The 21,063-nt window shown below is 37.5% G+C and overlaps 1 protein-coding gene and 1 long non-coding RNA gene across 2 annotated transcripts; both read left to right on the top strand.

Annotated features, from left to right (window-relative positions):
- Positions 1–746: 746 nt before the first annotated feature.
- Positions 747–20,962, top strand: LOC139967283 (solute carrier family 28 member 3-like). The gene is made up of 11 exons (XM_071970899.1): positions 747–999; positions 9,929–10,018; positions 10,348–10,631; positions 11,391–11,547; positions 13,575–13,769; positions 14,522–14,683; positions 15,329–15,585; positions 15,910–16,078; positions 16,312–16,473; positions 17,060–17,240; positions 18,222–20,962. Exons 1-11 carry the CDS (start codon positions 892–894, stop codon positions 18,341–18,343), a joined length of 1,887 nt encoding a protein of 628 aa, XP_071827000.1. The 5' UTR covers positions 747–891; the 3' UTR covers positions 18,344–20,962.
- LOC139967285 (uncharacterized) lies at positions 5,201–9,928 on the top strand. The gene is made up of 2 exons (XR_011792960.1): positions 5,201–6,786; positions 6,933–9,928. It is a non-coding gene; the product is annotated as an uncharacterized lncRNA (long non-coding RNA).
- Positions 20,963–21,063: the final 101 nt, after the last annotated feature.

Raw genomic sequence — 21,063 nt, 5'->3', positions numbered from 1 at the left:
ATAGTAGCCGTTATAAGAGGTTTTAATATTTTTACACCAATAATTTGTCTGAATTTTCGCAAATATCATACTTCCCTCTACTCGTTCAATTTTGACCGGTCTGTTAGGGGTTGAGGGGGGGTTTTCTATATTGGTTGTCCATAGATGAAATTTGTGCAACATTATGGGTATGTTTTGAAGTGAATTTATTATTCAAATTCTGAACAAATAATGGGCTTAAAACCTTGAAAAGTGGGACTGACGGGTATTGTGGGGCGTTACGTAGAATTACCTACAAAAGCAATGATCCACAGGAGATGCAATGAGGTCCAACATGATGTGTGACTGGTGACAATCTTGAAAAAAGGCTATGAATGAAAAAAAAAACTATTAGGAAAAACTTGGTTCTCAGGCAAAAGTGTACATCTGGTTGGTCATTTTCAAGCCCGAGAAGTGCCATTTCCGGTGATCTGGGGGGCTATCAAAACCAGAAATTTTCTTGTACGCTGCGCGCCAACCAATGGTGGCGCTCCGCTTTGATAGTAACTCCCCTGCATCCAAGCAAATGTCCCCCCCCCCCCAATATTTGAAACAGATCGCCGCCCCTGACTGTGTGAACCTTTTAGGTCAAATCAGGGAGTTGTTATATAAGAACGTGACGAAGACCGCTTGTGTGAAATATCTATTCAAAGCTTCCGTACACTGATTCATTCACACCTTTCCACGATTCAGTTATACGTTGATTACGCACAATGCGACGTAAATAAACATCAACATAACACTGTGTATAGCATGAATTAGAATGTGTACAAACTAGAAAGTGTCACACGTGGTCAGTTGGGTCAATATTGTTCGTTTAGAATTTTTAATCTGAATTGTAGTACCTTTGTGTGTCGTTTTACCCCCTTCAAGATGACATCAGGTGAAGAAAACTTTGAGAAAACCAAGTACGAAGAGCTTAGCATCGAAGATTCGGAAGAAGAAAAACGGTCGAAATGTAAATCCATTGAGAATAGTCAGGTTGGTAACACTACTAGTACTACTACGCTACTACTACTACTACTCGTGATAGTACTAGTACTTGGTAGTGGGTACTGGTAGCCTAACTGTTATGTTAGTGTTACAGTTATGTTAAGGTAGGCGCATTCTGCCTTAGTTATACTTAGGCCTAGTCATAGAGATTACCTGGGCTAAGCCTAAATTCTAAGTAATTATAGAATAGCTCGTACTTTCGAAAAGCATCATTTTGGCTGGGGACCACATTAATTCCAAATTTGAGTTTAAATGTTGAAGTGCATGAGTCTTCAAAGATGAAGTTAGCACTATACTGGAAGACGAAGAACGAATTGGGAGCCACCCAACGTGTAATCTGTAATCCATAACTTAGCGCTTGCAGGTTTCTCCCACATTTGTGGTCACCCTTAAAGGCATTGAAGACTCGCCCCAAACCGCGTGCGGCCATCTGAAAATGTTAACTTTCCGTTGCTTGCAAGTGACGTTTTGTCCGTGTCGCTACAAAATGCAGACAGTACAGCAATGAAATGTGATACCTTGTTATCTTTAGCTGGACCTTTGATGTCCATCGCTGTATCGTTGTACACTGTGCTGTGTGTGCGTATTAACCGCAGCTGTATGCAGTGACTGTACACTAGTGTCTAATTACCGATGGTTGCAAGCTGTGTGTGTGTAATTTTCTGGGATGGATGGTGGTGTCTAACACTTCTGTTACACCTCATTCGAAACTAGGTCAGATTACCGGCATTAGACGTTTGTTTTTGCGCGAGTCTTCACACCCTTTAAGGCTTAAGCGTTGTAAAAATAACAGGCGATTATTATTATTATTATTATATGATATATATTAGTTATATTCAGTGGCGTAGCCAGACTTTTCCATCTGGGGGGCAAAGGGGGGGGGCGAAGGGTCTGATTGGTGGGGCAGACTAAGCTAGTACAAAAGACTTACTGTACCAAACAGTTTGCATGACAAACTGTGGCAAATCAGGTATTGTGTCAGCAATGTAGGGTACAGATGGTCACTCTAGTTAGCTGACGTTTTATGTTATTTCCACATAGGTATTATTAACGATAAAACAGATCACTGAAAAAGTCATCAATAATTCTCTTTAAAAATCTGAATAGACTATGCTCTTTCTGTCAGTATTCAAAGATGATCAGCATGATAACTGACTTGCCTGGGAGTGTAACCACACCCCCCCCCCCAATCAACAAAAGATGTTATCATTCCCCCTTCGGGCCCTTCTTTTGCACTTTCTAGGGCTCACTCAAACAGTCTTGCGAAGGTTAATTTGCCTATTCTGATGACTGTCTGCGAACTTATCGACGAATTTCGCGCCCTATAAGGTGAACATATTTTGTGACTGAATTCGGGGGCATTTAATGCGTGACTGATATGGGGGAGGGGTTTAAGGGGAGGGGCTGTCCTCCTCTCCTTTTGAAAATTTTCAAGTGCCTAAGGTGCTTAGATGTAAAATGGTGATACATTGAAGCACTTTTTAAATCAATTTTATTTTCAAAAATGTAGCTTTTTCTTAAATGAAATCCATTTACTTTACATGGTTCTTTGAGAGCTTGTGATTTGCTCATGCTCACACTATAAGTGTCGTTGTGTCGCCGTAGTTGCCATTTATACGGTCGAAAGAGTGCTAGGCTAAATCGATCTAGCATATTTTTAACAGTGTCTCCACCTGAAATACTGGTTATAAGTTCCGTTCTGCGACTGCACACTTGACTAAATTTTGTTTTTACAATTATTTTACTAATAATGTGGGATATTTTCGAAATTCCTGAACATTTTGACGAATCAGGGACATTTTCGGGGACACTTGTTCATCGGGGACAGCACACTGTAATCGGGGACTGTCCCCGAAACTCGGGGACGTCTGGTCACCTTGGGCCTATGAGCTCACTACGGAAACACAAACGTATATAGACTACTAGGCTGTTCTGTGTTGAATGTACCTAACCCAAGAAACACATCGCGATTGGTCATGTAGGCATAGCAAAACATGTTGAAAGTTTCAGTCAAAATGCAAATTGTTTCTAAATACTGTGATATATTCTGCCATACACGTCACTCACGTGTGAATCATTTCGGAACACAATCCAGAGATCAGGGATAACCATGTGAACATAAACTGAACGTAGCCTCCGCTTGTGAGTGCCGCGGAGACCGTTTAATTAAATTGCCAACCCGTTTCCACATTTGACAATACAGAGACAGTGGCGTTTTTTTGCGCTGCTGCTTGGGTCAAATTCTTTTTCAAGGCAATGTTCCCATGGAAGTGATTTTTATTTTGGCCACCCAATTTCGCAGATAGAGAACTAGGTAAAAGGTAAAGAATAAAAATTGCATAAAAACCATGGTAATATGCACATAGGCCCAGCAACATATTTAGTGTGCATTCAAGTTTTTTTTCTCAGTCTATAATTCCATTTGGGGGGGCAAGTGGGGGGCGAGCATTTCAACTGGGGGGCTCCCACCCCCCTGCCCCCCCCCCCCCCCCCGCTGGCTACGCCACTGGTTATATTACTGTACTTCATAAATGCAATTCAGAACAACACATCTTTTAGTAATTAAGTAACACTGTAGTGTAACAAGATAGGCCTACTTTTAAGTTTTAGCTTAAAGTACTACTAAAGGCATTAAAGACTTGCCCCAAACCGCGTGCTACCCTCTGAAATTACTTTCCGTTGCCTGCAAGTGAAAAATTTTTTTTTGTCGCTCCAAAATGCAGACAGTAATGAAACCTGATACTTTGTTATCTTTATCTGGACCTGAAATGTCCATCGCTGCTATGTAAATAGATAGAAAACTATATTGTCCATTTCAGAAAACAAAAACGCAAAATGATTTCCCGTCGACAGTAAACATAAAACAGTAGTGAATACAAACAAAACCATACAATAAACAAACTATAAGTGAACAACTACGAGAATAAAACTAAATGAGCAGAACCAGAACAGTAACAGAATCAGCACAGAGGGCTGCAAGTGACAGATCACACCCTGTAGCCAGATCGCTTTGCACGCGAAAACAAGTGTATTGCCTCAGGTAAGAAAGAATTACGGAACCTGGATGTTTTAGTATGGGGCACCTGTAATTGTAGCCTGAATCTGTTGAACATGATAAGACTGTAAAAAGGGTGTGTATGATCTTCTTTTATATTATTTAGTTTCTTTTATCAGACTCTCTTCATATATGGATGAGAGTGATGGAAGGCTTGACACCAATACAGCGTTCAGCTAACTTCCAAACACGTTCCAGCTCTGCCCTGCACTTCTTCGGCATACTGCCAAAGAAACATATATACATACTAGATGTTAGAACACTTAGGATGATTGACTGGTAGAATAATTTCATGATCGTATACTTAACTCTGCATTGTTTTAATTTTCTAAGGATATACAGTCTTTGGCAGGCTTTACCCTTAACAGCTTTTATGTGAACATTCCAATTAAGTTTATTTTCAATATACGTTCCCAGGTACTTGTACAGGTAGCTTTCTACCCTCTCAACTACTTTGCCATCGATTATGACATGATCATGAACATTATTGCCTTTCCTAAGATCAAACATTAGTTCCTTAGTCTTACTTATATTTAACATTGACAGACTGTTATTTTTACACCAACTTACAAACTTCTGTACTTCACTAACAAAGGCAGAGCTGTCATTATTATAAAGAAGACCAGTCAGCACGGTATCATCAGCATATTTGATAATATTGCATTGGTCACTCGATACTTTACAATCATTTGTGTACAAGCAGAACAGCACTGGTGAGAACACACATCCTTGGGGGGCGCCCGTACTAATGACACACTGGTCAGATCTGGAATCACCAATTCTAACCATCTGAGGTCTACAACGCATATAATTGAGGACCCACAGAACGATGTTATAGTTCACTTGCATGTCTAACAGTTTTGTACTAATATATTGGTCTTAATATCTGTGTTAAATGCACTGGAGAAGTCAATGAAGATTGACCCCACAGACGTCTTGGGTTGGTCTAAGTGCTTCAAGACACCATGCAAGTAAACAAGTATGGGGTCATCAACACCTCTATTGCTTTGGTAGGCAAACTGATTTTTATCTAGAACAACACCTTTTTCAGCAAGAAGGAGTTTTAGTACCACTCTTTCCAGCCATTTCATGATATTTGACGTGAGTCTACACTTTGTTGTGGGTAATGACTGTAGCTTATGTGTGCTTATTTTCTGGGTGGTGTCTAACACTTTTGTCACACCTCATTCGATCTAGGTCAGATTACAGGCAACAATCATTTCTTTGTGCGTGAGTCTTCAAGTCGCAATGGGGAATTCCATTTGATAGGAGATATTTACCCGATGATCAGTGCAATAAGGATGAGGCTCTTGCTCATTTATCGGATCATTTGTTCAATATGCATTGCTCTGGTGCTTACCTTATCGTTGGTTGAATACCGTAAGTGAGGCATTGGTGCTTATTGACCCTCTCTTAGGTTCCATAAGGGGTGCCTATATACTCAATTGTAAGTTAAATAGATGCTTAATTTAATGCTTATTTCGCCAATCTTCAGTAGGTCAAGGTCTTAGGCCCGGATCCAGAGCCTTATTAACCGCCTCCAAACAAAATACATACAAGTTAAACTAGTTATTAGCCCAATCTTGTATGTATAGTCCTTAGTATAATCAAACCAATTTGTAGCCTAAATGTGTAAACATAATAATAATAATATAAGAATTTGTAAAGTGCTTTTATCCAGTTAAAAAAAAACTGCTCAGAAGCGCTGCAGGAGCAAAGTACCCAAAATGGACACAACCGGTGTTAAACAAATGGATACGCATTCATGAATAAGAACGTCTTGAGTTCTTTCTGGAAAGTTGACACATGCTGGATTGTTTTCAGATGTATGGGGAGACTGTTCCAGAGCTGTGGAGCTGATCTAGCAAAGCAACGTTCCCCATAGGTGGAATTGCGAACAGTAGGAACAGCATATGTTGTACGCTTGAATGAAGTACCCTGTTAGGTCTGAATTCTTGGAGAAGCTCTTGTAGGTAAACTGGGGCTAAACCATTCCTTGCTTTGAACACAAGGACAAGAATTGTATTTTCTTCATTAACTAAAAGTGTTCTCAATTGAGGTGGAATCTTGTGGTTTGAAGGAAAGATACAGCTGTGTATCATCCGCATAAAGATGGTATGAAAGATTGCGCGCTCAAGCAATATCTCCAAGAGGTGAAGTATAGATGGTAAACAACACTGGTCCCAGGACAGAGCCTTGGGGATTCCCCATATTGCAGGTGAACTTTTTGTGATGTACTATCATTAATTTTTACAGCCTTAGACCGTAAAGATAAATAAGACTAGCCAAGCAAGTGCATCTCCTGCGATGCCGAAGCTAAGTAGAAGGATTCTTAAGAGTGTCGGTTGGTCGATAGTGTCAAACGCTGCTGATAGACTCTAATAGAACAAGGATGGCTGCTCCTTGTGAATGAACTGACTGAAGAAGGTCATTTTGTTCACGAACAAGAGCGGTTTCTGTACTATGTCCGTGGCGGTAAGCGGACTGCATCACTTCAGCATTTCCTGTAGCATTCAGATGGGCAGAAAGTCTCTTAACTATGACTCTCTCAAGAACTTTAGAGAGGAAGGACAAATTGGAAACAGGCCTATAGTTCTTCAACACAGTGGCCTCCGACTGAGGATTCTTGATCAGGGGTGTAACTAGTGCATACTTCAGTGCAGGAGGTACAAATGAACATGCCTCAGAATGAACTGTTTCACAAAAGAACAAAAGTACATGTCACCATGCGGAGTATTTTAGTGCACAAACAATACCATGGTTCCTGTTTAGTCGAAATAGACAGTACTTTAGAGACATTTGATGTCAAAGTTAGCAGATTCTCACTGACCAGAAACGTGATGCATAAAAGCTCATGAACGTACAGGTCACCGTGTGACATCATTCTGCAGAGTGTACCGCGAAACAATAACAATGGACTTTCCAGGTACTTCTCGTAAGAAAGTGAACCATTTATTAACTTCACTCCTACAAAATAAACATGCAGCTACAAGAGAAAGAAATGGTTGTTAGAATTGTTCACACATTTGTTAACTAATTTTTGGCACAATTCTTTAATTAAAATGTTATTGTGCATCACTAAGTTAGCTCCGTAGGTTCTGCTTAAGAGAACTTATTCACACAGGCCTATTGTACAGTGAAGACTTTATGATCTTTCTTTCCTGCAACTATGGGGTAAATCACCGCCGAAGGTAAACAATTGAGTATGCACATTAAAGTAACGGGGCAATTGTGGCAAATGAGCTTAGGCATATTTCAAAATTAGGGCCACTTTACCTTTAGAGAGCCTCTGCGTAGACAATACTGCCTGCAGACGGTGGGAAACCCCGGGTTTCGAGAAATTCCTTGCAGGTGCTACTTACAAAATTAATCCAAAGCCTTCAACTTTTATCATCGGTTTGATGACTGGGAAACGAAAAAGAAACTTATACTTCGGTTTTCAGAAGCATATTTGCAACTTCCTACCTCATAATTCATTGGCTTTTTGATATTAACAGTATACAGAGTGTCGCTTAGGCGTAGTAATAGTGCTGAAGTGAATAGCTTGATCAAAATTTTTCCTGCACTCACGTGAGCGCTTATAAAATTTTGGGGAAAAGAGCAATTCCTCGTCCAAAAGTGCTAGGTTTGATCAAGTTTTACCGAGTCCCAACAAAAAATAATACCATGTGCCATACATCAATAGAAAGGTACAATTGTAAATTTTCAATGTAACATCAATTTGAACGGATTAGAGGATGTCGAAAAACCACCAGCTATGCCTTTTAAATAGCTGCAAAGAATATTGGATGCAGTTTTGATTCGTTAAAACCCTCAATTAGTGGTAGACATATTGTAATAAAGTTTACATATTTGTTGCTGGTTTGTTACAAAAACTTTCAAGCACAAAGCACTTGCCCTTTTGTATTATATAAGTGAGAAAATTGAAGAAAATGTTTTCATTTTGGTTGCAATAAACACAAGGGATAGTTAAATGCTTAGTTAGGATACGCTAATGTCTTTTCTACATGAAATCAGTTTTATTTATCACACAATGTCATCCTTTCATTTCTGCAACCAGTTCGTGACTCAGTTGGATTACATTTTTCTATTTAAGACTTAAAGTGTTGAAGGTAGATGATCAGAGTAACAAATCACACAACAGAAGTTACGGAAAGGATCTCGGCTAGTGTTTCTCCAAATAAATTGCTAACACATATTTTAATGCATATCAATTTGGTGGGGAAATTGATCATTCATTTAAATATTAAGAATCCTTCTGAAAAATAATATGCTTCTACTCATAATCATGACATTAAGTGTCAGAAACGTTTTGTGATTGTGACGAAGAGACCTTAACATTATATGATGTGTGCAGTCACATTATGCTAGGTACAAATGATTTACAAACTTATAGTAAGAAAGCAAATAGCGTAGTGTATTCTGTTTCCACTGTATATGAAGACGGAAAATATGACCATGTTTACAAATTCTGCCTGGGCCCCCACCAGGGTGTTGCCCTGGTACCCCCTAAGGCAGTCCCTGGACCCTCAGCCGGGGTTTGAGTGCTTCACGCTCCAATGGCGTTTTCGGCACCAAATGTTCTCTCAAGCAAGTTACTACCTTATACTATCAAGGAGAAACCCTGAGTATGTGCTTTCATTGGAGGACTGTTTGATTCTTGGTATCTAGATTTAAGTGAGTGCATCAATGCCATCAAACCTACTGTAGGCTTGTTGTGGTGCTTAATGCCATTGGACCTACTGTAATGAGTTTGCAAACAGGTTGTAGTGACATACAGTAGAGTCATTGTTGTTAGATTAAATTAGTGAGTACTGTAAGTGAAAGGTCCTTCATCCACTTCTCAACCATATATGACACTTGAAAATCTAGGATTAGGCATGACAGTTAGGTTTAGGGATGCACCGGATATCCGGTCCAGCCGGACTATCCGGCCGGATAGTGAGCAATTATCCGGTTCCGGCCAGATATTTTGCAAAATCCGGCCGGATCTTTTTCAAAATCTGGCCGGATCTTTTTCAAAATCTGGCCTGAATTATTCCTTAAAAAGGTGTTGGTATTAACTTAAATCAATGTAAACTATTTCCAAAAATTAATAAAAACATTCAAAGTAAGGAAAAATTAGGTTTAACATGTTTACTTTAATTTTCTCAATGGTCTGACCCACTGTTTCTAAAGATCCAATTAAATAATCTTTTTATTCAGTATAAAGTATGAGATTTGTGACATGTAGCTTCCCGTTTTAAAACAAACTTCATAAGTAGTATGCAGTATTTTTCCAGCAAACAAATTTACATACTGTATCAAGCTTGTCAACAATTATATTGTAGTTATTTTATTAAAGAATGTAGATTACACCACTTCTAGTCATATTTAATCTCATAAATGGGGTCTTAATTTCACCTTCTTTATAATATGCGTATACCTCACCTAAGATTTGCTCCTTGTTTCATACTTCTACTTCTTATTAATGATATTCTTTTGTGTAATGACCGGATTTCATGTTCTATCCGGCAAAATCCGGTTCCGGCCGGATCCAAAAATTTGGATCCGGTGCATCCCTAGTTAGGTTTTGACAGTGTATAAAAACCAATGAACTGCTTAGCCTCTTGACATCCTGGTTTCTTGAGTGAGATAAATTGGCCATGAGGGGGACTTAATGTTCCTTTTATAAGTGTTTGTGTATAGCCTGGAGGGTGGAATGTAATGCACCTCTTCTTAATTGTATTGAATCATTCTGTAAGATAATTGGAATAATAAAATCAAATTAACTGTACAAAAGAGCATGTGGTTAAATGTTTGTGCCATGTGACATACAGTTAGTATGCAACTTGATAAATAATTTTGTTTTATCGTTATCAGGCTGTTGGAGCTTGTCGAGATGACTCGACTGATGTGGAAGCGAGGATGCCAAAGGAGGATGACAGTCACCAAGGCAATAGCATTACCAAAGTGAGTGAACAAATATTGCAGCCTTGTAATACTTGTAATGCCGTGAAATGTTATAATTTCATAATGTAGTGAATGTTAATAGGATGATCCAAGGATTGCCATTAAGTTTTCCCGATATAAGTCCATTTAATCTATGGCAATCATTGAGCATCTGAATGTGATTAATAGAAAAATTAAAAAATCAAAATAAAGTGTGTCTATTGTAGTGAACTTTCATACAAGTGTTCTGATTGGAATATACTGTATAGGTAGTATTGTTTGATACTGTACATGTATGTATGTATTCATGTGCGTAGTCCACAGTAATGTAATATTTCTTTATGTTGCAGATGATTGAATATGTGGAAGAAGCAGTTGGTGCACTATACGACGACAATAAAAAGACTGTCCTCTGGTGCCTGAAGGCCGGTATTCTCACATTGTATCTGGGATTTGTACTCTACGTGCTGTTCTTGGATTTCCATCGTGCCTTATCCCTGCTTCTTCTCACCATGAGTGTTGCCGCCTACTTTTCCATCAGTTTCCTCTGGAACCAGTTTAGTGATAGTCTTGAAAAACAGCTTTTCCTGCCGATGCAAACCTGCATCAACCAGCATAAAAAGACCACCTCTTTGTGAGTCCCCTATGAAATATCAAAGAAATGTGTTCCAGATGTTATTTCAGATCACATATGACTGTAAGACTTAAACTTACTTGTCAAATTTAGAAAACATGCTCAATTGTCCAAGAATGCGGGAGGCAAAAGGTGTCTCTCAATTAGTGCATTCTAAGATATAACTTGCAAGCACCTTTCCTAATTGACCAGAAATTGTACAGTACTTGGATTCAATTGGCTATAAATATAGTATATGTAAGTTAGTAGCCAAGGTATAAACTGTTCCATTTGTAATTGATATAGAAAATGAACCATTTAGTGAATCTTTCATTTGAATTGGTGATTTAAAGTCATTCTTTTCACATGAGCCAGTCTTGAAGTAGTTTTAGGATTGAATGCAAATCAAATCTGGTCCATCTGTGTAACAATGGACTAATGAAGGGCAAAGTAAACAATAGGTTAAATTGCTTATGACAGCATTGATCGTTCCTGAATTCCTGGAATCAATAATAAAGCTCTCTACTTGTCTAATTTTATAAGTCATGACCAATGCAATGCCCCAATTTGAATTTCTTTAAGAGGTTTGACTTTAGTTTCGCTGCAAGTAACTTAAACCACAATTATGGAATTACTACACCCCTCTCTTACCTGTCTCCAACTCTACATATGCACGATCCTATCTACCTTAACTACATGTCCTTTAAGCACTGCCCTCCTCCCGCCCCCCCCACTTCTTCCTTCCTAATCTTCAATTTGTATCACATATCTTTCTTTCAGCTTGGTCAAATTTTTCATGGTAGTATCCATGGTTACTCTCCTAACCGCCTCTGGAGTTTTCACTCTTATTATTCGTGAACCCATTCGTCTTGTATCTGCCTTTGGTCTGGTTATGCTGCTTGTCATCAGCTTTGTCGTTTCCAAGCGCCCCAGTCGTGTAAGTAACATTTCTTGCTTCTCATGTTTGACAGGGTGCAGTCTATACTTTGGGCAATATTTATATATAAAGGTGTGATGACCAGCAGTTATGGGTACTTTAACAAGCACTGCTGCCTTAAGATTCCTATTTGCTACCTGGGCGTGATACTGTAGTGGTGTTAAGAGTTATGACTGAGAATTATGCATAATTTTGGTTCCTTGCTATTGAAAGGCAAAAGAAATGTACTGTATGTGATGGTGATGTGATGATGTGATTGTTTGTGTTTGTGTGTGACCCCTAAACATGATAACTCACCAACTAAAGCTTGCATGTACATAAACTTCATACTTGGTATTTTGTCAGCATTGTTACGAATGCTGGATTCTGCATCCGGGACGGAATATGTTTTAGCTATTGACTCATAATCTTTAAACTGCTTGCGTCTGGCATAATTTATGCAAACTTCTTTTGACAAACAAGTACACACTCACACACAACTAGGCCTATGCACATTTTGGAATGAGAACATTTGTTTCTTTTCAAATAAAACAAAACTGCTTCTCAAAACAACCAACTACTAGAGATAGCGAAGTTTGTGTTATATAGGCTATCATATGTGTGCACTCAAATATCATAACATTAGGCCTTTTGACACACAGTTCAACTAAAAGCGACCATAGTATGAAGTTATAGTTGAATTGTTTTTAAGAATATCATGCAATATTTGAATCATCGCTTTCCACAAAATGTTATGAGTTGAGACAATTTATGAACTTTGGAAGCTAACATCTCTGATACTAAAAAGGATTTTTCATCTCAAATTATGTTTGTTCTCTCCGCATTGAGAGTTGCTAAAGTAAAATGTACATTCAGTACTTTCTTCATTGAAGACTTCTTTGCAGTCCCTTTGACAACTTAATTTTTTTTTGTGCAGAGTTCATACATCATCAAAAGTAACCATTGAAGCTTGACTTTTTAATCGACAATTTATTTACATTGTGTAGTGGGAAAGGGGTCAGAACTGGCTAGTGTTGGGCTGGCTGACTTGCCTATAGTGGTTGGGGAAATGGAAAATTTTGAATAAAATTGCATTGGTTAACTGCCAATGTCAACTTATGACAGGGGTTTATAAAAGTTGTGAGCAAGTACTAGGCCTGTTAGGGGTATTTTCTTGTGTCGTCAGGATCTATAAGTAAGTTTTTCTACAAAATTTAAGGGGCTCAATAAAATCAGTTAAAAGTGCAGTAGTTTTATTCTTGCATTGTCTCTCTATGCACTGTATAACATTTTCATAGACAAGGGAGTTGTATACCATACAGTACTTAGTATGCAGCATGAATGTTTAGGCCAGCATATATTTGGTAACTAGTCTAGGGCAAAATTTCCTGCTTTGGAATTTGACAATAATTTTGTTGTTGAATATTAGTTACAGGTTTCATCATTTTGCATGTTATAGGCTTCCATTGCGCAAAAGACATTGCATCCCAGGGACGCAACTTTTAAAATCCTAGTAACAATACTGATTTGTCATTAAGACACTACTGTACCTCTTGGTAAGCTTGTAACTGGTGTTGTCATTGGTTGATGTCAATGGTAATTTGAGGTGGTTAAAAGTATGAAACAATTTGGTAACAAGCTATACCCAAAAGTAGTGTTGAGATGGATCTTATAGTAAGTTGACTGATGCCTCTTCATGGGTGGTAGGTTTGAGGGTCAAAGGTCATCTGGGGTCAACTGTAGTCAACTTTTGAAAACCAGCTACATCATAAAGGCCAGCTTTGATCAATGTTATACTCGGTACAAAGCTGCCTCATACTTGTGTAAGTTAAATTACATTGTTAATTTACATAAGTTTATGAAAGAGCACAATATTCACTATGTGCAAAATAGGCCTGTACGAGGCTGAGGCATTAGGCTTGATTACTACATTGTCAAAAGGTTCTTAAATATTGCACATACAGTTTGATGCAGTATTATTTTCAAGTGCTCAAGAAATCACAAAACTGTTTATAAACGTTCTGGTTTTATTCTCTTCTACCCGTTAGATTAAATGGAAGACAGTGATATGGGGTCTTTACCTGCAGATAGTGTTTGCAATCTTCATTCTCAGAACACAGGCTGGTTTTCATCTTTTCAAGTGGATAGGTTTACAAGTGGAGATATTTTTGAACTATGCTCTAGTTGGGGCAGACTTTGTTTTTGGACCAGAGCCTTTGAAAGTGCATTTCTTTGCTCTTGTTGTAAGTTGAATTCACTCATACATTTCATTCTGTTAATATAATTCATACATTCTGTCAAATATAATTCATACATTCCGTTAAATATAATTCATACATTCTGTCAAATATAATTCATACATTCTGTTAAATATAATTCATACATTCTGTCAAATATAATTCATACATTCTGTCAAATATAATTCATACATTCCGTTAAATATAATTCATACATTCTGTTAAATATAATTGGTAGCAAAATTAAAGTGAGTTAATAGTAGCATCTACCAGACATTGGTGTTTTGGCAATTTCTGCTGATCAGTCAATTTCACTTAATGAAGTGTAGAGGGGGTGGTTACAATGTTACTGTGCATTTAGATAAATGGACTTTATCCATAAACAGACAATACTTATTGATATTTTGCATTCATATTTGTTTTGTTTAACTTGACAAGGCTGATGTTTCAGGGGATTATCGCTTCACTTCCAGTAGTATGTTAATGCACCATTGCTGCTCTCAACTAACCTGCTTACTCTATCTAATTATTTTGCTTGTGATTTCCTCATTTATACAATAATGGGAACCTTTCTCTTGAGATCCCTTGCCTGCTTTCTGGTTGGTATCAGTCAAGCTGGGTTGGGATTCTGGTGACAATGTTTGCAAGTGACCCCCAATGATCAAATGATCAACTGAATCACCAAAAAGTTACTGCTAGATGTAAATACCAACCAAGTCTGTGATGAACTCATTCAAACTGCTTCAATCTCTCATCAGGTACTCCCAGTTATCATCTTTGCTAGTGCAGTATTTTCTTTGCTATTCTACTTTGGGATCATGCAGAAGTTGATCAAGGCTTTCGCTTGGCTGATGCATCACACAATGGGCGTGTCTGGAGTGGAAGCCTTTGGTGCAGCAGCCAATGTGTTTTTGGGAATGGTCAGTGTTTACATAATAGTACCTTCTTAGAGTTTAACTACAAGTGATATTTAGATTTGTGTCATATTCTCAGAAAGTTGATTCGTTGAACATAGCTTCTAAACACTTATTTTTCTTCAAGAGAGCAGTGTGAGTGGAGTTGATAAGTTAATTGTGGAGTTATCTTAGTTGATCACTGCTGACATATTGTTCAGACTCATTTGAAGCAGACGGAATCCTGAATACATGACATCAGTGAGATGCACAATGAAGTAGACTTGTAAAACATGCATCATTTGTCTTTTTATTGCCACTGGTTTACTTTCAGTGAGAGTCTAAGATATAAACATGGTTTTTCAGTTGCCCTTACTTTGTTAGGGCTTTCTGTCAATGTCACACCATCTACAGTCGATGTTATCACATAGTGAATACAAAAAGAGAAAATCAATTCAAAGAAGTATTATATTTGTTATTTATGATTGAAAAAAAACCATGCTATTTGCAGATATGTAATTAAAGCAAATGGTCAACAGCTCATGACTTTATATATTTCTACCTAGTTCATTGTGGCTTTTAACATCAATCCATTCCAAGTAGTGGTTGAATGTTTGGCATACTAGTCAATTCTAGTTCGATAGTAACTTTCCATTTTCCTGTTGATTGCAGACTATCGTTCCATTGTGCATTAAGCCTTACCTTGCTGATATGACTACATCTGAGATACACTCCATAATGGTAGGAGGGTTTGCTACCATTGCTGGTAGTGTCCTAGCAGCTTATGTTAATATGGGTATAAGCGCTGCTCATCTTCTATCTGCATCCATTATATCTGCCCCTGCGGCCCTGGTCGTGGCGAAAATGTTCTACCCAGAGACGGAACGTCCCAAAACAGCGACTATTGCCACCGTTGATATTGAAAAGGTGTAAGTAATTTTGATGCATTCAAATACCTGGTTTTTTGGGATCATGTTGTATCTCGCAAAAATACCTTTTATGAACAATCATCTCTTTCTCTATTTCTACATAAATATAATTTATTGTATCTTTCCTGCAAAGAATTTAGTTTGCTAATCCACAGATAATATTGACTTTACTAAGCTCCTTGCAATGGGATTCTTCACAGAGAACCAAGGAAAGAATAAAGGTTTTATTTATTTTTTGTATAGTTTATGTATGATGTATCCAATGTATTTGACTTTTTATGATTAAGTGTTTACAGAAGGTGTTTTTTTTATCCCATTTTACAGAAAGGAAAAGAACTGTTTGGAAGCATTTTGCAACGGTGCTATCGATGGCACAAAGATATGTGCTTGCATCATTGGTAATCTGATTGCCATTGTGTCCTTATTGGAGTTTGTTAATATGACCTTACTATGGCTCGGCAACATGGCTGATATTGAAAACCTCTCATTCTCGGTAAGTTCTGTTTTTTCAACATTCTGTTTCAGATCTCCTGCTACATTCTATTATCTCAGTTGACTCGGCCAATGAGGCTTTTGCAATATGAAAGTGTTCGTTTGGCTGTCATAGATAGACCAAACCGACCGGCAGCTATTATATTACACAATATTATAATAACGTTTGTGAGTGTTTGAATTCTTGTGGCCATTAACACTCAACTGTTGAAATCTTTTCATCCATTTTTGCAGGTTGTATGTAGCTATGTGCTCTATCCTTTTGCCTGGTTACTTGGAATACAGGGTGTCAGAGACCGTAGGAATATAGCCAGCCTCATAGGAACGAAAACCTTTCTTAATGAATTTGTTGCATTTGAGGATTTGCAAGAACACATCGATAACAATACGCTTCTGGTATGTATATGCAACACTCATTTCATGGTTTGATGTCAATCCATGTGTGTGATGAATTTCTGTAAACATGTCTCTGAAACCCAAGTTTGGATGGATCATTAAATTTGCATGTACATGCTAACATGCCCCATATTCCCCCTTCGACAATTTTGTCAGAATTCTAGTGTTCCTATGTCATATGACTAAAGCTAAACATACTGGGTTGATCAGCTTTCTAAATGCATGTTAAACAGGCTTGTTTATTAATGTTAGTTGTTTTATAATCCCTATAACTCCACTTGCGAGTCTCATAACACATCCCTGGTCTTGATGAAAGGATGCTCTAGATACTTACTGGTGAAAGCATGCATTTAATCACCATTTAGAGTTTCTAAACACTGAATAATTTGCTTGTAGCCATATGGAGGAAAATATTCTCGTGCCTGAGAAATATTGAATTCCTGTGTGATGAAAGAGTGCACTGTATTATCTCCAAATATACTATATTGTCATCAAGTTTGCCTATGGAAGCATTTCTGATCGTTGCCCTGTTGAGTATGTGTCTTCGAAATTCCAACAAAATCCATTTTTTCCTCTTGCAATTTAGCCAAGATCCCAAATTATTGCCACCTATGCTTTGTGTGGATTCTCTAACTTTGGGAGTGTTGGTATTCTGATTGGTGGGTTAGCACCATTGGTTCCTGGAAGGATCTCAGAAATCTCTGGCCTGGGACTTCGAGCCCTTATAGCTGCTTCCATTGCTTGTCTCATGACAGCATGTATTGCAGGTAGGGAATCATCTTCTTGCAGTCTAGTTTTTATCATTACAGGAATTGTGCTAGGCTAAAACAATAGGTTTAGAAGCAGTTCCGTTCTATTTTTGGGAACTGCTTCTAAACCAACAATAAAGAATGTTCTCTTAACATTACAAAGCAACAAACTGCAAAAGTTAAAGGCATTGAAGACTCGCCCCAAATCGCATGCGGCCATCTGAAAAAGTTAACTTTCTGTTGCTTGCAAGTGACGTTTTGTTCGTGTCGCTACAAAATGCAGACAGTAATGAAACATGATACCTTAATTGTTATCTTTAGCTGGACCTGAGATGTCCATCGCTGTATCGTTTGTATACTGTGCTGTGGGTATTGACCACAGCTGTATGTACTGACTGTACACTAGTGTCTAATTACCAATGTTAGCAAGCTGTGTGTGTATTTTCTGGGATCGATGGTGGTGTTTAACACTTCTGTTACACCTCATTCGAAACTAGGTCAAATTACAGGCATTAGACGTTTCTTTTTGCGCGAATCTTCACATCCTTTAAGTTGGAACTCTAATTTGTCAAATGTGTTCAAGAGATGAAATAGCATCTTTGTCAAACTGTTTTGACATAGAGTGTGGCCTAGTTGTTATTTCTCAGATTTTAGAGTTTCACTCAGTGTAAAGTGTGTTCTCCACATTTCCTGTGTATTGTGGACACAGATGGGCTGGGAACTGTCACCAAAGAAGAACTGCATTTCTTAGCTGATCAAGCTCACTGTTGCAATGTGACGTTGTTGTAAATCTTGTCACCCTCAACAAACTATTTGAAATTACAAGTTGGTATTTTGTTTTTCAAAATCAAGAAAGGAAGGAAAATAGTACCCTTTTCGGATACTTAAAATTTGACTTTTGGAACTCTCCAGAGGAATAAATGCAGCAATAGTAGCTCTTGTGTGTGTATCTCGCTCCACAAGTGATGAGTGAAATTTTTGTCTTGTTTTTTCTTTCAGGTGTAATGTATGATGAAAGCATACAGCATTTTAACTTAGATGGAAATCAGACAACAGCAACAACAGAGCTGGTTTGGACCACAGATATAGACACGACTTTGTTTACAACACTTTCAACCTAGTAGTGAATATATGGGTGTCATTCCATGTCAAATCACAGATGGCTGTTGCTCTACCCTCTCCAAAAATTACAATCCTCTTTACATAATTAAAGCAGCATGAAATATGCATTCTGTGAACATTTCAGTTCATTGCTTACAAATTGTCCGATTTATGACCGTTCAAACTTTGCAATTTGCTGGCTATGTGACATTTTCTTGATTTTTGAGGTCTGGAGCAGTTTGTAGTAACCCTCTCCAAACATCAGCAAACCTTGGTCATAATGAGTCACCGCATGATATAACAACTTTGGAGTTGCAAAACTCAAATATATAACACAGAAAATTGTTGTTAACTTGTGTTTGTATAACCTTCAAGAAAGTCACGTAGCTTGAAGCAACACTTCAGGAGTAGTTCAATCACCATTTTTTTTTTTTACACAACTGGATATTTTGGCATATTTAACTTAACCAAACTCCACAATTGAATGTTGGAACATCCTTATGTTATAATCACTCTGTTGATTTGATATGGAATGATCCATCTCCAAACTTCACTGATAAAGTAAGTCTTTCCTTGCTGCAAAGATCTGTGCAAAAGTGTTCGCTTAGGTTTTCAAACATCAGGATGAAAAATGATGTGTTCTACCATACTGAGCCATCCATTTCTAATTGATGAACCATTTAATTTAATAGCCATGTGCAGCACTTTTTCCTTCCATGTAGCAAGGGATCACCCAACCCCCTTCCCCCTCCCCCTGCCCTTCTTCAGTTGAAACCCAGAGATTCATGAGCATGTTTAATCCTTAGAACAACAAATTAGTGTATTGTGCCTGAATGCTTAACTTCTCAAGAAATAGGTGTCTTTTGTAACATACATTCATTGTAATGTTTTTCAAAGTACATGTTGATGCCTTGCTGGAGGCATAAGGGATCTATGTGATGGTGATGCCATGTGTTTGTGACACTTGCTTGTAAACACCATAACTCGACAATCATACATGTTATATGTACACATCTCATTGAGTACAATAACCCTATTCTTTTCTGTGAAGTTCAAAATCTGAAAACTGTGTAAACAGGATAACTCAAAAAGTTCATCTCTGTTGAACTTCATACATGGTATATGGTTCCTGCTTGGTATGTACGAAGAACCCTATTGAAGTCGGTGGTGGTCAAAGGTCATTGCAGTCAACATAAGTCTTGGGTATGAAAACCTTGTAAACATGGTAACTCAAAAAGTACATGTTTGTTGATCTTGGTTTGTGGATCCAGCTTGGTGAGTACATGAACCCTACGGAAATTGGTAGTGGTCAAATTTCATATGTGGTCCACATGTATTCAAGTTTCTAATCCTTGTAAACATGCTGACTCCAACAAATGACAGTCATTCAGGAAATGAACACACACAAGTGGCCGTTATCAGTTTTCACACTGAGCTTCAAGGGGTCAAGAGGTTATCTCAGATGGTCTCAAAGAGGTCTTATCCTGAGCTGTGATTTACAATATATGACTGGCTGTAATTTCACATTGTATAAAACAATGTCATGTAACTCTCATTCATTAATAACAATTATTAAAGTCTACATAGGCTGTCTTGTTCTTTGTAAGTTTTAATAGTAAGTGTGCTGTATAGTAGTATAATAGCTTAATATAAAATATGAAAAGGTTATACAATATCCCTATAGTATATTTTATTCTGGAAAACAGCATAATTTATTTGTGCAATGTAGTGTTAGTTTCTTATGTTAACCTCTCAGGACCCATCCTGCTCTCAGGACCAATGTTAACATAGTCTTAGCATAATGCAATGTTTCTTTTGTGCAATGCACTTGAGGCTCTGCTCATATTTTCTTAGTTTATTTTTCATTTTTGTTTATTTTAGTTTATTTGATACTTAAAGTAGCATAGAATGTGTGGTGAACTACCTATTCAATAAATATTTATACATATTCAATCAACTTAGCTACTTTCATTTCAGAAACGAAGAAAAGGTTGTTGAATTTAAATAGACTCATGCAATCCAGATTAACAATCATGATGAAATAAATCTAGAGGGCTGTCTCTCTTTAATCGATATCAGTCTTTATTGTAGTAATAATCTTTACTACTTAGGTTTACCTGCTAAAGTATGAAGAATTTTATAAATGGTTTTATTACTTCATTTCTAGAATATCAGATAAGTCATGAGAAATGGTTTCCGGTGTATTTGCCAGCTAGTTTAAATTGAAGCTGTTACATGATCTTTTTACCTATTTTTACCTATTTTACTCATGAATGATGGCTTCTTCTTTACTTGTCTAGTGTAGAGTTATACTTTTAAGTGTAAACTGAATTTTTAAGGTTCATGTATTTTAAGTTGTATTTAAGTTGTATTTTAAGTTGTTTATCATGTGTCATGTTTATCATGTGTTGCAATCATTTGCCAACAGTTGCTTATTGAATGCAGCCTCTGTCAATTTTTTATCATGTATATACCATTTTATAATACTGCACTGTTATGTCTTAAAGCAGTGCCGCCAATTCATGGGATTGCAGGGTAGATAATCTCCATCCCTCATGCATTTATGCACATTTTTAATCCAATTAATTGAGTAATATGGAGTTTGTATTTGATACAAAATATATATAACAAACCCACCAGTTTGAAATGTTACTTGTCTTTCTCAAGGAATATCATGTCTCATCACAGTGTGATAGTAGTCTTCAACCAAACACTTTTGCAGAATAGAGATATTTCAAGA

This window comes from Apostichopus japonicus, chromosome 5 (assembly GCF_037975245.1).
Source record: "Apostichopus japonicus isolate 1M-3 chromosome 5, ASM3797524v1, whole genome shotgun sequence".
In the NCBI taxonomy this organism is placed as follows: Eukaryota; Metazoa; Echinodermata; class Holothuroidea; order Aspidochirotida; family Stichopodidae; genus Apostichopus; species Apostichopus japonicus.
Note: the sequence above shows the minus strand (reverse complement) of the source record. Positions and strands in the feature narration are given on the sequence as shown.

What these genes read in the sequence shown, in the direction of transcription:
- LOC139967283 (XM_071970899.1), top strand. Translation starts at nt 892, where the DNA reads ATGACATCAGGTGAAGAAAACTTTGAGAAAACCAAGTACGAAGAGCTT. An exon ending in AATCCATTGAGAATAGTCAG is followed by an intron (nt 1,000 to 9,928) that starts GTTGGTAACACT and finishes TATCGTTATCAG; the next exon opens with GCTGTTGGAGCTTGTCGAGA. An exon ending in ACCGTTGATATTGAAAAGGT is followed by an intron (nt 15,586 to 15,909) that starts GTAAGTAATTTT and finishes CCCATTTTACAG; the next exon opens with AAAGGAAAAGAACTGTTTGG.